The sequence below is a fragment of the Oryzias latipes genome, chromosome 21 (assembly GCF_002234675.1).
Source record: "Oryzias latipes chromosome 21, ASM223467v1".
Taxonomy (NCBI): domain Eukaryota; kingdom Metazoa; phylum Chordata; class Actinopteri; order Beloniformes; family Adrianichthyidae; genus Oryzias; species Oryzias latipes.
This window is the reverse complement of record NC_019879.2, coordinates 15,302,432-15,318,750: the sequence shown is the minus strand read 5'-3', so window position 1 is coordinate 15,318,750 and position 16,319 is coordinate 15,302,432. Positions and strand designations below refer to the sequence as shown.

The 16,319-nt window shown below is 39.9% G+C and overlaps 1 protein-coding gene across 1 annotated transcript in view; it reads left to right on the top strand.

Moving 5' to 3' along the window:
* The first annotated feature begins 1,733 nt into the window (after positions 1–1,733).
* The window catches only part of LOC101174546 (tissue factor pathway inhibitor), a 64,161-nt gene continuing 49,575 nt past the window's right edge, over positions 1,734–16,319 (top strand). Inside the window, exon 1 of the mRNA XM_023950477.1 lies at positions 1,734–1,917. Within this exon, the coding sequence (XP_023806245.1) occupies positions 1,836–1,917 (82 nt within the window). The 5' untranslated portion in view covers positions 1,734–1,835. The remainder of the gene's footprint in view (positions 1,918–16,319) is intronic.

Sequence of the window (16,319 nt, the reverse complement as noted above, 5' to 3'; positions counted from 1 at the left end):
ATATGATTTTTTTAGTTTTTTATTTCTTGTCCGGTTCATGTCATATTTCTGCAGCTCTGAGTAAGACTCAACCAATATCTTAGGAAAAAGGATGAACAAAAACCTTTAAAAACAGCTTGGTGATTGCAATGGAAGATGTTGCTATTGTTCAGCTTTCAGGATGTCCCTTCAGGGGTCAGATTTCAGTGAAGTCAGCTTTCACTGGTTTGGCAGAGATTTTTACACAGGACGCCCTTTCTGAAACAACCCTGCATTTTATCCAGGCTGGGGCAGCACAGGGAGACCTAGACTTGGGTCCCCTTACATAGGTAGGCAGAAAAAACAAACACAAACAAGAGTTTAAAAAGCCTTTACTCTGTTATTTCCGAAGAATAGAATGAACAACGCTCTCTGTAGCTCTGAAAATGAAACTGAGACATTAATTTGAGGAAATTGGAATAATCATACTTTTCTAAGGATGTGTTGATAGAGGCAAATGACTCGCGGAAGTGACCTTAAAGGGAGCAGCCAAAAGGCAGAAGGGAGCAGCTGAGGGTGTGTTGACATTGTTTTTACTGAGTCACCAACCAAAGGGAGTATAGTTCATTTGTTTGCTTCCATATTTTTAACAGTTTACGACTGATTTTCCCATATTTTGTTTTATTGTTAAGGGTGTCACATGTGAAACTCCTGTCAGCAACTCCAGGAAGCTGACTAAGGACGATACCTGTCAGCCTGACAAACATCGACAGGTCAAAAAGCTCTATTGGGGCAGCTGATGTTTCAGGCTGACTGAGGATATCAAATATACCCTCAGGGAAAAAAAAACAAGCTTAGTTCCCCAGCTGTTTTTGGGGATTTGAACATGATCATGTTTGACTAGTTGTTTCGGCTGCTGAGAAAATGGGACTCAAAGCATGGGCCACTTGGAACTGTGCCAATTTGTAACTTAGATGACTTTGACTTGACCCTCTGAGTTAGACTGAATCATTCTTATCTGCTTTGCAGGACTTCCTGCAATGACCTCACTTGAATGGGTGAATAAAGGCTGCAATACCTTCATTAAGTTACCCAACTTTATCAAACAAACTAGGTTTTTTATAATCTTATTTTGTCACAAGATAATCTTGATAAATGAAAAAGCAAAGTTGTACAATTAAATAAACAGCAGACATGAGGAAATGAGAAAAAAAAACAAAAGGATTCCATCTTTAGTGAAAATCTAAACATAATTTATTCCTCGTGGCAAGAAAATTAGCATATGGAGTATATCAAATAGTTTATATCACCAACAAGTTAATAATACTTATAATAAATGATGTTATACTGCAGCAACACTTCAATGACGGAGGCAACCAGATGACTTAACATAACTTTTAACTTTAATTTTAAAACGCGTTATCCATCGCACAGTACTTATCCTCTCCCCTCCCCATACTCATGGTGCAAAATATAAGTAAACTCAACAGGATGAAATAACTAAGCTTAGTTCCGACAGCAGACCCAACATGCACGTGACCGCCACTACAATACATTTGAATAAAAAATAATATTGAACTAATAATATTTAAAAAATAATATTGAACTAATCATCACTGCTGCGATTTAGTTGTATCAAAATGTAAAAAAAAATAATAAAAAGTTTATAGTTTTTGGAGACAATTAGGTTTAATTTCTAATATAAAGTTGGCCCTATTTTGTGCTCAATATTATAATGAAGCGGAAGTACGCGCCCACAGTTACACACACGTACAGAGAAGTCATAGCCATACACGCACAAACGCACACTCCAGCAATACAACTTGAAGTTTTCCTCTTAAACTTTACACACTTTGATCTGCGCTCAGAGCAATAACATGGCTCAGACCAAGTGGTGGATTTTCTGCGCGTTATCCCTCGCCAGTCTCGCTCATTTGGGGTCTTCCAGAAAACACAGAGGTAAGAAGACTTAAAGGAAAGTGATTGACGCTGGCAGACCAGGATTTTACGAAGGGTTTGTGCGTTTACCCGTCTTGTTTTACGTCTCCAAAGACCCGTGCGTAAGATGGAACTGTGCCTCAGTCTGAACCATTAACGCATTTACGCAGTGTTTTATAAATTCAACTGCGTTGGGATGCTACATGATAAAGTTTGTAACTTTTTAAAATTTAAAGTACTTTTGGTTTAATCACACGAATACTCAAGATAATTCAATTTTAGGTCGTTGACTGATTTTACGCGGTGACTGGGGTGTGTGTGTGTGGGGGGGGACTTGATCCTTTTCAATTCTTCTTATATGTTGTACTGTGTAACAGTTCTACTGGTGGAACTTCTACTTTAAAAAGAATTGCACTATATCTCGCCAAGTATCAACAATATATGTGTCGCTTTGGTTGGCTCGGGAGCGTCTCATTGACCCCTCCATTCACGCGAGCGCTGTGGCGTTAAGCCCGTCCGAAGTCCACATCAACAGCAGTTCGAGCCCTCCCCTTTTTCTGAGCTGTCACAACACCAGCCCGATATCCACGCTGCTGGATGTGGTTGTCACAAGCCCAGCAGCCCGTGAATGATCTGACATAAGGTCCTCTAAAGTGGATTCCTTCACTCCATTCCTGCGTGGAGCTCTGACATCAGCTACCATGAAGGTCCAGAAACCTCATTTATTGTGGCGGGTCAGACTCTGGCGGAAGGCAGAGGAGAAAGTTGCAGCTGATTAACTGCAACGTGAACTGTGCAAAATGTCTCTTATCTCTGGCTGAACATGCACCATTTTGATGCATCATTTCCCATCATGCAGAGAACATTTCTGTGCTATGATTAGAACATTTAATTGTGGAAGTTTGCTCCTGTGTGACAGCCTGATTGTTACATTAAGAAGGCTATGTAGTTTGAGATAAACAGGGCAGCAAATTTTCACTGCAAAGTCAGGATGTGGCAGTTATCTTTCTTCAGAAAAAAGTCATATAAAGCAAAACAACTGAAATGTTTAAAACATAGCAAAAACAAAATGCGACACATTGAGACTGTAAATGTTGGGCTTCCATAATGAGACTTTTTAAGATTTGCAGACATTAGTGAAGCTGTCACAGTTTCCTGGTCTCATCAAAGGCCTGGCTGCTTTACTGGGGATCATTCTAGTTGAGTTGAAACAGTTTATGGAACTTCCTCCAGCATCATCAGATAGATCATCCAGACCTTTATTTTTATTAAGATTTAGTCCATCCATTTTCAGAATCCTTTGAATCCTTTTTGGGGTATCAGGGTTGCTGGAGCCAACCCAGCTAGTGTTGGGCAAAGGCAGATACACCCTGAACAGGTCGCCATTCTGTTGCAGGGCCTCATTTTAGGTTAATGTTAAGCTACAGACACATTGGGCATGTGACATACATTCAAGTATGCGCTAAACATGCATTTAGCCCATGTGTTCACACTGAACAAGCAGGGAGGGGCTTCTTCTTTTTCTTTTTCTGCTACTAGCGTAGGCTTGGTGCAAAATGTCAAAGTGATACAAATCGTACACAGCCTGCTCCAGGCTTGATATATGAAAGACTTTGTGTCATAAAATTCCGGCCAGACACAAACCGAAATAAGTAATTTCTCCTCCATAATCAATTTTCTAACGGTTGGGACTGCTGTGAATTAAAAAGGATGCCACCCATACGCCACTACCAAATCTGAGTCTCTTATTGGTCAAAATGCAACTGGTTTAGCCTTGAATGTGCATTCAATGGCGGTGCGTGTTAACATAGACTTTTTTCTTTGGAAGTGGCCACATGAACACTCGTTGCTGAGGGCGGTGTGAACATAGCTTGAGACTTTCTTTTAAAATCTTCCTTCAAACCTCTCTACACGGAGGACTGGCAAGTCAACACCACCCTCTATTTATTTCCAGTCCTGTTACTTAGCTAAGCTCAGCCACCCTGCAGAGAAAATTAATTTTATTTGCCTATAAAATCTACCTTGTCTTTTAGCCACCAGTTAAAGCTCACCGGGGGAGAGAGAAAAACAATTCTGAGTACTTTGCCTCATGGCTAAACTCTCTTGGCTACTGAGGTATAATGCAACATAATGCGGGCTGTGATCCCGTCGCGCATTGTAAGTGTACATCTTGAATTTCAGCAATACAAACCCAGCATGACTCATAAAGCCCATATCTGAGACGCTTTGGTTTTCATTAAACCGTGAAGCCATTTTGGACTCATTATATTAAACAAGACTGAACAAAAAAAACAAAAACACAAGCAATCCCTCTATGAAAAGACTCTGAAGAGATAAAGTTTAAGATCATTTAATGAGAATGACTCCTTTGAACCTCTACTCTTTCATTTTAGGCCGACTAAACTTCAATGTTTTCTGCTGCTGTCATAGACTGATGTGTTAAAACTGCACACAGTGCTTATTAAGGGTTCAGAATTGTCAAACTCATTAGCAAAACCTAGTGAAATGGCAGAAAATCATCACTTTCAAGGAAAAAGTACTGTTGCAAAACATTCCTAAATGATCTCGATTGGCTTTTTACATAAAGTTTGATTTAAAAGTAGAACTCATGGTGGTGTTTATTAGTAAAAGATAAAGCTTTTCACATGTACAGAGTAAAGGAAACTCAAGAGTTTAGGGCTAAGCAACAATAATCTTAAGAAAACAACTTAGAAGTGATGCCTAAAGTCCTACTCTGATCATCTTTTGGTTTATTTTAAAAGCATTTCCAGTGGTCTTTTAATTATGATTATACTGTTTGTAGCCCAAGAAATGTGTCGTTTTCTAGGACATAGTTTCTGCAGTGTGTAGTAGCATGCAGTAAGCCCGGCTCCTTCCCATCATCATCATCCATATCTTTTTAATCTGATTTTAATAAATAATTGTATAAAGAAATACTTACAAATGCAATTTTGAGATTATTTTCTTTAATTTTGTCCATCAGAAAAAAGAAAATAAAAACCACAAGAACATGTTAAAAACACCTAAAACAATCATTTTTGTGGTCAAAGGGTTGCTGGAGTCTATCCCAGTCAATGTTGGCTGGTTCAACCCTGAATGATTACACACAGAAATGCACAATCCATTACATTTCCTAAAAAATGAATTAAAGAAAAAATTACAACCACACAAAAAGTAAATCTCAAACCACATGATTTGTGTGTTTTTGTAACCCGAGGTACAACCTAAACAGATTGCCAATCGGCCAAGAGGAAAGATAACCGCACACTCACAATCACACCAATAGACAACTGAGAGTCACAAATTGAAAGCCGGAATTCCCCGAAAAAAAACAACGCATACATGAGGAAAACATGCAAACACCACACAGAAGGAACCCAGCCAGGATAGAGTTCTTGAATGCGCTACATGCGGTTTCAAGAACGTGGATTGAGCTTGTGGTGGACCAGCACCAGACAAGCAGGAAGCGGCAGGGAGGGGCTTCTTCTTTTTTAAATTTTTCTGTTGTTTACTAGCACATGTCCGCCACCTACAGCTGGAAGAGTTTGGGGATGAAATGTTGAAACGATAGAAATCTTGTGAATCTTACTACAGGCTTTTTCTTTCACAGCTCTATTCCAATAAATGAAAGACTTGGCCTCTTATAATTCTGGCTGTGCAGAAAAGAAAAAGATGAATTTCTCCTTCATGATCATGTTTACAATGGTTGGCACTTTCGTGGTTTTTAAAGGACACTATGGACCCTGACTGGTAAAAGTTCAGCTGTTTGAAATTCAAGCAGTCGAGAGTTCATCTGGTTAACTTTCTATGTACGTTCAGTGAACAACCGGATTGTAAAGCCTGATAACGGACTTAAAATCTTGCGTAGTGACACTTAAACATGAGGGTTTTGAACGCAGAAGCCAGAAACGTGGCTTTACGGCAGTTCACGTAGACTTTTCATTGAAAGTGACTGCTAGAAGCGAGAAGCAGGTGTGACTGTAGCGTAAGTGCTAACCCTTACACTACCCTTAAGCCCCCAAAACAGTCTTTTGGTTTATTGTTTTAAACTTTCTTCCTTTTTAAATAGCTTTTAGTGAAGCATCATTAAGGGTTACCATCCACAACAGTTGTTAATCATTTTATCTTTGCGTTTATCCTAAGGATGAACACAAACTGAAAGCTTCAAATGATAATTTTAGTATCCCCTCATTATCACAGCAATCATTTACAACTGCAATTTACTCATGATACAGTATTTACTCATGACACAAGCCATGAGTAAATACTGGGAGGCGCTTCCTGATTGATCTGTTACATGAAGCTTCATCAAGGCTTTATTCACAGAGGACCATTAACCTTTACTATACGCTTATCATTTATGTGCTCTTCAGGGACGTAAAGCAATGAGACACTCTTCGAGTCTGATTGGAGTTCCCGGGTCCTCTGCTAATAACCTCACGGAAGCATAAAATTTGTGTCACAGTAATTAGTTGAGAAATTTAATTAGATGCAAACTCGCCTTTTGAAGTGGCCCTTTTATTTGTGAGCCTCGGGCAGAAAAGAAACTTATCTCCCACTTGTGGGAGGGGGTGAATTTCAGGCTTGAAAAAGTCTAAAACCAAAAGCATTTTGCTTAAAGAGCAGTACAAGTCAAAAACTGAACAAACAACTTATGTGCTTCAGTAAAATACGGGTCGACGACATCATAAAACAAAAATTAAAACATAAAAACGTCAAAGAAAAACAGACTTAATGATGTTGCAATGACTTAATACAAGAAAGTTTCTCTAATTTTCAGTCATTTTAAAACTTAGTCTATAAAATGTTACAAAGAAATTACACTATCTTCTGCTTGAGATGCTGTATAATCCAGATTGTTGTGAAAAAACATATATCTTGTGGATCTTTGCTGTTATGGGACTCCATGAGTACTTGCCATCGTTTGGGTGAGTCCCAGCAGCAAAGAGAACCACAAATCTTCAAACATAATTCCCATGAATACTTGGGTAAGATTTATTCAGAAACTGGGGCCCATGGAGACATTTATTAGCTGATCATGTTGTAAATAATTTCTACACCTCTGTCAGCTTGCATCTCCCAGCAGCACGTTTCTGAATGCAGTGTCTGGAACCAGGATCGTGATGGAGCAAATTTAGAGCTCTAAAGTTCTATAAATCAGTGGTCCTCTGGGCTACAGACTGGTTTAATGCCAGATAAATATTTTAACAAACCGCCATGGAGTTGGCATCAGGTTATTTTTTATCTTCCCGTTTCTGAAAAATCTATTTTTATCATTAAACCGGTCCTAAATGAAATCTAGTTTAGAAAGACAGTTGGAAAATGCCTGTATATATCCTACGAGGGGTGAAATTCCATAAAAAACAAAGTTGTTGATTTTTAAAAATAGTTATAAATTTATGAAAAATTCAGTAAACGCAAAATTACTGTTAATGTACAATTTTATTTACATGAAATTTCAACTTTATTTTCAAAAAGCATAAATTGACAAGTGTGGGTCATAGTGGTGGAGGGAATTGGGTAGTTTTGCAAAATAAAAATTCCTTCAGATCAGAAAATTAAAATAAAAAAATACAGAATAATGTAAATTATAGTTTATTTCTCTTTTGACCAATACCGGTCTGCAACCCAGTGGTTGGGGTCCACTGTTCAAAAGTTCTTTTGCTTTTTGGTCTGAAAGGAAATAAATAATTTTACACTATTTAAATCATTTCCTTTTTGCCCTGTGGTAGCAAACGGGTCAACAAAACAAGAGCATGAAAAAAAAAAGGTGTTCCTGCTCTGACACAAACTTCATTAAGACTTTAGACTTTAGACTGTAGTTACCTACAGTTGATCATATGCGTGGAATAGCTTCTTAAGAACAGGGTGTGAACAGCTCGGCACCTGCATCATGATGCGCTTCAGAGAACCAGGTACCATAAACTCAATGTGTCATTTCAGCTTTTATCGCAATAACGTCCAGGATAAGGTAGACGATGTGTTCAAAGTGAAAGCAGGATTGCAAGATGAAGGCAAGGGAGTTGTTTTCATCTGGATTGATGTGATAAAGTACTGTACAAAACACAGATATCCTCAAAAAAAAAAAAAAAACGTAAACATACACAGCCCACATTAAAATATATAACTTATATTATGTAAAAAAATTTAAGTAGTTGCTTACTGCTCCAAAGATCTAGCTGGATTATAACTTACAAACCCAACATCACTAACATTAGTTTTGAGTCCTAAAAGCAAAACACTTCTAAATTAGTGGATATGGCGTATAGCGTATACTTATATAACATTTTCCACCCTCTTTCAAAGGCCCAAAGCGCTTACAGTCACAGACCCATTCACCCATGCACACACACATTCACACCCTGATGGCTCCGCTGCTGAACACTGGCGCCAAAAAACGATACATTTTTACTTTAGTCCAGAACACAAATGTTTCACAGAGCTCTGCTCACATTTAATCAAATTGAGAGAAAAGTTATATGGTTTAAAACATTGCTTGTGTTTTAAAATGCGTTAACCCTTTAAAACCGGAGCTGTCCCTGGTGACTGCCAATGACACTTGCTCTTCAAACTAATGTAACTCTTTGACCGTTTACATAGTCATTGTTTCTCCAACAGATTCTGACGGAGAGAAAGGCATCAGCAGTAAACTCCTGGTACAAAAATGCTCTTTTCCAAGTCAGAATCAGCTGATTTACGGTGATTGCTGTAAAATGTTATACATCAGCGCAAAGCTGCTTTTCTCAGCTTTAGAATCCGCTTGAATTACATTAAGTTTGTAAATAATCAAGAGTTTAATATTAACAATGGTAATCATCCACCCATTTTCTTCCGCTCATCGTGGATGGGAGTAACTGTCCAAGCCAGGGCTGTTCATTCCTGGTCCTGGAGATCTACCACCCTGCCTGTTTTCCTGCTCTCTCTACACTGCTTGCTGCTGATTACCTGGACCAGGTGTGCTCATTCAGTCAAACTGTGGAGACGTCTGATTGAGCATCAGCATCAGCATCAGCACCTAGCAGGGCTTGGAGATCTGGAAAACAGGTAGGGTGGTAGATCTCTGGGACCAGGAATGAGCAGCCCTAGTCTAAGCAAAGACCAGAGGTGAGTATTGGTAAATTGAGAGATTTGCTTTGTGGCACAGCTTCTCTCTTCTATACAACGGACCGGCACAACTACAGCATAACGATGGACCAATCCACCTGTCGATCTCATGCTCTGATCTTCCCTCACTGTTAAACAAGACCCCAAGATATTTAAAGTCCTCCACCTGGGGCTGCAGCACTCCACCCACCCAGAGAGGGCAAACTACCCCTTTTCGCTCCTGCGTTAAAAGGCTAAAGGCTCCAATGGCTAAAGTACATCTTGACACAGGAGCTCAACAGATGACTTCCTGACTTTAAACTTTATTTACTTTCTTCCAAACTGACCTGAGAAAGTTCACCGTCTCTGAAGCTCTTTGAGTTAGAATTCGTGGCTGTTTACAGAGTAACCCTTCCTAATCTGATGGAGGATTATCATTCCAGGAGCGTACAGTAAGAAGTCGAGGTGGACCTTAAATGTCCTCTCAGCACATTTATGGTAAATGCTGGATCTCGCTGCTTTCTGCAGCAGGGGAAACATCTCAGCTCTCTCTGAAGCTTATGCTGAGCTTTTATCTCAAAACATGACATAAACAAGCATACTAATTAGGAAATGTGAGCTCCTTCCTTGCTGTTTAAAGTCCTTTGTGCTTTTTTAAAAGGAACATAATGTGATTTCTTTTTGTTTTGTTTTAGACATTACAAGGTTGTTGCAGCTGGGTGTAAAAGAGGTGCAGTCTGACCTCACATAAACCCCTTTTGAAGCTTGTTTTACAGTTTTTAGTTATACCCCCTTCACAGCAAAACCAGCGTGACGAGAGGCTGGAAGCAGAAAGAGATGGGAGAGTCCTATTAGGTATATCACGTTTCAGCAGTCCAAAACAAAATGAACAGGTTAGTGTTGTTTTTCAGCTGTTCAGTTTAGGAAATGCTCCGTGGCAAAAAAAGAAGAAACTGTACTGCTATGTTTACCTTGTTACAGTATCTGCGATCATGTTTCCTGAACAAGTTCTGCCAATTAGAAATAGGATATTTTTTCCAACTGGGAAATTTTATGAAGTTTTGTGTGAAATACGTTTTTTTAATGCAAATGAGGGATTTGAAATATATGAAAACATAACCAAAAGGAACCTGCAGGTCAGCAGAAAATAATAGGGAGTGGCTCTCCTCATTAGCACACTCATTTGCTCAGTGCAAGCGTTCTAAAGGATTATCCGTGGTGTTCCAACATGATCTGACCAAGTCATTTAATAGATGTATTAATGTGACTGAGCGAAATGCACAAAGAATCTGTCTTAAATGTTGCAGACATTTGCAGTCCCTCCTATTGTGAGTTTTTAAAGGCTGTGCTGCATGTTTAAATATAGCTTATGTCTTCATATCACACACCAGAAAAAGAAAAATGGCTTTATTAGAAGGCGCTCTGACAAACTCAACCTTTTCAGCTAATGTCAGCAGAGTGAACAAAAGATTTATGGTGAACATAGTCTGAACTTGTTGAAAAGGAATCATATTGTCTTCCCTCTGTACCAGTTCAGACGGGGTTTGAAAGAGCCACTGCTGCATAAATATTTTGATTTGATAGCTACCAAGTGGAGAAGGGAAAATGACATGTTGAGGCTGATTTGTTGTCAGGTTTGATTAAATCTATCAGAAAGAAAGTTGCTTGAAGAAACTCAAAGCTGTGCAATCCTGTCGAACAATTGTTTTGATGATTATCAGTAAGGTTTTAGGTTCCAACATATCACTGAGAATGCTCTCATCAAGATGACAAATGATATGGATCTGTCCGTGCTGCTTTTGATCCCACAACAGAGGCTAGAAAACTACTTCCCTTTGAGGGGTCTGAATCCTATCTTGAAGAAAGAAAGTATTAGACTGGTAAGTGTTTTAGATCAGAAGTTCTTGACTTGTAGTGTCTCCCAGGGGTTCATCTTGAGATATCTTGGGTTCAGTCTGTATATTCTTCCACTAGGCTAAATAATATACACAAAAAAGAAAAAAAAAATTAACAGTGTCCGACCACAATTATACAGATGATACTCAGATTTACATTTTACTCATAGCAGGTGAATATGGGCTATTGGACTCACTCTGTATCCAATAGATGACCATGTGGCAGACCAACTTTTCACAGCTAAATACAGATGAGAATGATGTTTTGTTCACACTGGGCACGTGACGTGGGTTCAAGAAGGCGCTAAAAGCAGATTCTTGAATGGCATATGGTGTTAACACCGAACGGCTACGGTTTTCTAGCATGTCTACCACCTACAGTTGGAAGAGGCGTGGTGTGAATTGTGGAAACTGTGCGTATCTCTCAGGCTTTTTCTTTCCCAGCTCTATTCCGATGTTTGAAAGTCTTGGAGTCATAGAATTCCAGTCTGGCACAAACCACAGTTATTACATTTTTCTTCATGATCAATTTTCGGTTGAGACTTTCAAGAATTAAAAACAACGCCAACCATATGTCACTACCAAATCTGAATTCTGAGTGGTCAAAGTTTTACCTTGTTTAACTTTCAACGCGCGTGAAATGGACACAGGTTTTGTATGGAAATCCTGAAAATGGAAAATGTGCGATGTGTGAAGGCCGGTGTGGGTCATGGATCGACTCGGGCTGCCGGATGTTCTCAACGGTAACACCAGTTGGACAAACTACTCAGCGAGCGATTTTACGTTTAGCGATTTTACTACTTAGCGACGTCGTACCCATCTAAGAAATTTTTGAGGATTCGTTTTGGGTTTGAAGAGAATGACTGCAGTTTTTGTTTGAATGACATTGAGACGGTGGATCATTTATTCTTTAACTGTGGAATTATGAAAACATTCTTGATGAGTTCTGCTTTTGGTATTCTTCCAAAATTGCAATGCCAGTTCATTTACAATCAAAAAATGTTCTATTGGGTGTGGTATCATATAATAGACCAGAAAATACAGTTCTTAATATCCTGATATTGCAAGGAAAGTTTTATATACACAAAAATAAATTTTTGAAGACCAAACCAGTTTTTATAACATTTCATAAAGAGCTCTGTTTTTACTTTGAATCACTTCATTATATGAAAAAGAAGAATGGCTTGAAATTGCTTAGTTTTGTTCAGAAATACAAACTTCACGAGTACCCCTAACTAGTATTTAAATTGGTTCTATATTCCTTTATTTTATTTTTATTTTACTTATGTTTTTATTTATTTGTGTGTTATGTTCATTGTTTCTTTTTTTCCCCCTCTATTGTTTATTTTCTATGTTAATATGTTATGTTTGGCAATGGTGACTGATCTTCAAGGTAATGTTGATTACATTGTTATTGTTCGTTATTTAATGTATGATACCTCAACTGTCAATAAAGTTTAAAAAAAAAACTTAAAGACGTTAACTTATTTGTCCTGGCAACTTACAGCCATTTAAATAGTGTGATGTCATCATTGGTCGAAGGACCCCGAAGGACCCCGAGAACATCTGGCAGCCCGAGTCGATCCGGTACCCACACCGGAGTTTTGAACACGGAAGTCTGAAATGTGCCCATACATAGACTTTTTATAGAAAGTAGTTGCTTGGGTGCACATTGCTGAGCATGGTGTGAACATAGCTTTTGAAAAAATGTTAACATTTACCTAGAATCATATTCTGACTTTTAAGGTTGTTTTTTTTTAGGGTTTCAGACTTTCTAAAACTCTAAAAAAGTCAAGATGTAGGCAGTTATGGATCTAATGAACCTATACAGCCTATTACATCTTCAGAATTTTACCATCTTGAAAAAATTTCCAGAATCAAAGGAATCCTGTCTAGGCTGGACCTAGAGACCTGTTTCAGTGTTTTTCTCCAATAGGTTAGACTGTTGTAATGGTCTGCCACATGGATTCCGTAAACTGGCTGTAAAGCAGCTGCTGATGCTTGGGTACTGACTAAAGCTTGGAAATATGACCACATCAGTCCCTTTTTTCCTGTTTTTTACCCTGCTTTCCAGTTCCTAACAGATTACTGGTTTTTTACGACCATAGGGCGCACTGGTTTATAGGGCGCAGTTTCAGTTATGGGTGCTTTTTCTGTATTTAACACATACAAAAGGCGCTCCGGGTTTTAAGACGGGTAAAACATGCATGCTAGTGTGTTTTATTAAAAAAAGGTAGCGGGGGCAAAACTACGCTGGTTGTGATTTAATTTTAATTTTTTCAGTCCTCAATCTGCATCCAAAAAATCCATCAAAGTCCTTATCTTCTGTATCTTAAATGAACAGCTGGGCTAAATTTCGGACAAACACGCAAGGTTCGCTTTCGTCGTAGTCAGAGTTGCCGTGTGGCTCCTCATCAATAACGCCGGCTTTTGCGAAAGTTCGAAAAACAGTGCAAGCAGACAGGTTAGCCCAAGCTTCTACAATCCATTCACAAATTGTGACGCATCTCGCCCGGCGCTGCCTCCCAGTCTTAGTAAAACTGTGTTTGCCATCCGTCATCCACCGCTCTCATGCTGTTCGCAACCGATGTCCAGCGGTCGGAGTTCCTTCATCAAAACTCAAACTCAAACTTTATTATTTATGTAGATAAAATAATTACAAGAAATGAAAATTTTTAAAAACAGAAAACACAGGACAATCAAACACCGATGGGACACCTCCCTCACAAGATTCCTCCCCCCACCCACCCTGTTCCCCCAGTAGAAACCTGAACAAAGAATTGCAGCTTAAAGAAGGTCAAGCCTCTTGGAATGACAGCAAGCACCGAGTTCATTTGCTTCACTTGTTTTTTTTAACCTGTGAGATTGGTCGCTCGAGTTCGTCTTCCAACTCGGGCCATCTCGCCTAGCTTCCGCGGAAACCCAACTCCGTCTTCTTGACTTGTCGGAGTTAGTTTTGCAGTTTCCTCCACTTGCGAACCATGGATTTATCCATCTTGAATTCTCTGGCAGCTGCTCGATTGTTCCTCCACGTAGCTGATAGCTTGCGGTTTAAAGTGTGCTTCATAATCGTGTCTCTTTGCAGGCGGCATTTTCAGGGTTTCCAAAACGACGTTGTTCTGCATGATTCACATACCTGCACTTTTGTACTATTCAAGGGGGTGTCTTCTTTTACAATCACACTTCCCTCCTTACCGTTCTCATGCTGTCCTCTCCTATGTCCTCTCTTCCGAAGTCACACAACAACACATTAGGTACACCTTACATTTTGGAGAAAATTTATGATTTTTAAGTGCGCCTTATGGTCGTGAAAATGCAGTCGATTTTAAAACAGCCAGGGCTCCAGACTAACTTTTTTCACTAGGAGCACAGTGGCTCCTAACTGAAAATTTTAGGGGCACAACCAGAAAATTTAGGGGCGCATACCGTAAATCAACATTCTAACCAAATCTACTAATTTCCACTGCATTACTAATAAATACTTTAATAATAGATGCAGAAATTACAATGTGCTGTTTCAAATTCAGTGTCACATTTTATTCTGCACTTTTGAAGATGCAACAAGAAGGTAAACTGACATCACCATCGCTGTCATGACAGTACAAATAAGTAAAGAAAACGGATGGAAATTTATCTTTGTGACACCAAATAGGTGCAGCCAAGATGCACAATAAGTGTGTTTGATCACCCAGGTGAACTCAACGCTGCGCAGATCACCTGGTGTGTGACATATATTTTTGTTTTTGCTCCAACATCAACTGTCAATCATCACAAAAATATCCCGAGAAAGGGGTGGGAGCAAGGGGCAAATCTACCCGGACACAGCTGGAAACTGAACTGACTGAAAGCTGCCCTACAGACTACAAAACAATGCATTATGGGACATGTGTCCTGATGGTTTTTGTAGTGGAGTGATTAATTAAAATAATTTAAAATACCAATTCATTAAAAAAGGCTACATACATCACAAAACATTAAAATGATCATAAAATATATAATAACACCGATCATACTAAGGGGGAGAAGAATATTAAAACTAAATTGGATGTTAAGGACAACTCAAATTTCCTGTTCTCCTTCAGTCTTGCTGCAGATTCGCTTTCATCTCACAGCCCCCCCGCCTGGTGTCCCCAATGATCCAGGCGAGGTGCTGGTTCATCTCAAACACGTCTTTTTCCCCACGTATTTTCAGTGTGACTAAAACTAATGTTGTTTTTGCTCGAGCGTGTTTAAAGTTCAAGCCCTGTTAGCTGTCACGCATGTAGGTGTGGGACATTTATTCTCCTCAGCTGACCATCTCCCGCGGGAGCGGTGTGCTGCCGTAACGGCCGTGCATAACTGTTTGATGCGCCGCCGTAACCGTAACCAAAACCTAAACCTTCCTCCGGTTCTGTGCGGCCCAGAGAAAAGTTCAGCACGGACTGCATGTATGTAGAAAATTACGAGCGAATAGATACGTTCTAAAGGAAAGTAAGGAACTCCTTAATGTGGTCCGGGGAGGGGGCTGTCAGGTTTCCTGCTTTCAAGCCCTGTCATTGTCACGCCCCCCAAGAGTCATTTACTCCACTGTGATTGGTTGGTCAGCTTCGCGCACGACGATGTAAAAGTGTCATTCATACAAACTGGCGGGCTGCAGTAACATTAAACCTTCATATTAAGGCGGGGACCGCAAAATATCATCTTGGGGGCCGCAAATAGCCCGCGGGCCGCGAGTTTGAGACCCCTGCTGTACACTCTGGCACTGGTACACTAGCCGCATGTCGGAAGAACGAATCAATAGTTCGCTTGCTCATAGCTCAGACGCACATATCAGGTTGTGATGATATTTTTCTCCGTTTCCTTCCCACAGATGTTTACGCGCGCTCGATTATCTCTAGGCCCCTCCCCCTCCACGCATTTTAGCCACTCACAGTGGCTTTCCCAATTCCTCTCACACGCAGTGGCCGCCTCACACACAGGCATCACGCGAGAGTGTACATGCTCGCGTTTCATGAGTATGTGCGCGAGTGTGTGTGTCTGCCTGTGTGCGTGTGCGCTCGCGTCTCATTGATTATTTAATTGATCATTGACGTGCCCCTTCCACGTTTAATGTATAAAAAATACGGAGGGTGGGGGAGGCAAATTTACTGGTCGCACATGTGCGACTGGATGTAAAATTCAGTCGCACACTCTCAAATTTTGGTCCCAAAATGCAACCAATTGGTCGCAGTCTGGAGCCCTGAAAACAGCCCTGTCTGTGTACAAGGTTCTCCGTAGTTTAGCAAAGTACATTTTAGACTTTTCTGCTGGCTACCCATGAGCTCCATTCTGTCATGATTTATAGTTAGCCCGTTTTGTGCTGTTTTTTTTTGTTTTTTTGTGAACCCCTGAGGCTGTGGTTCCAATCATGCCAATTTTGGCTGGATTACAGCGTAATCTGACTCCTGGCCACTGATAGGCCAGAGA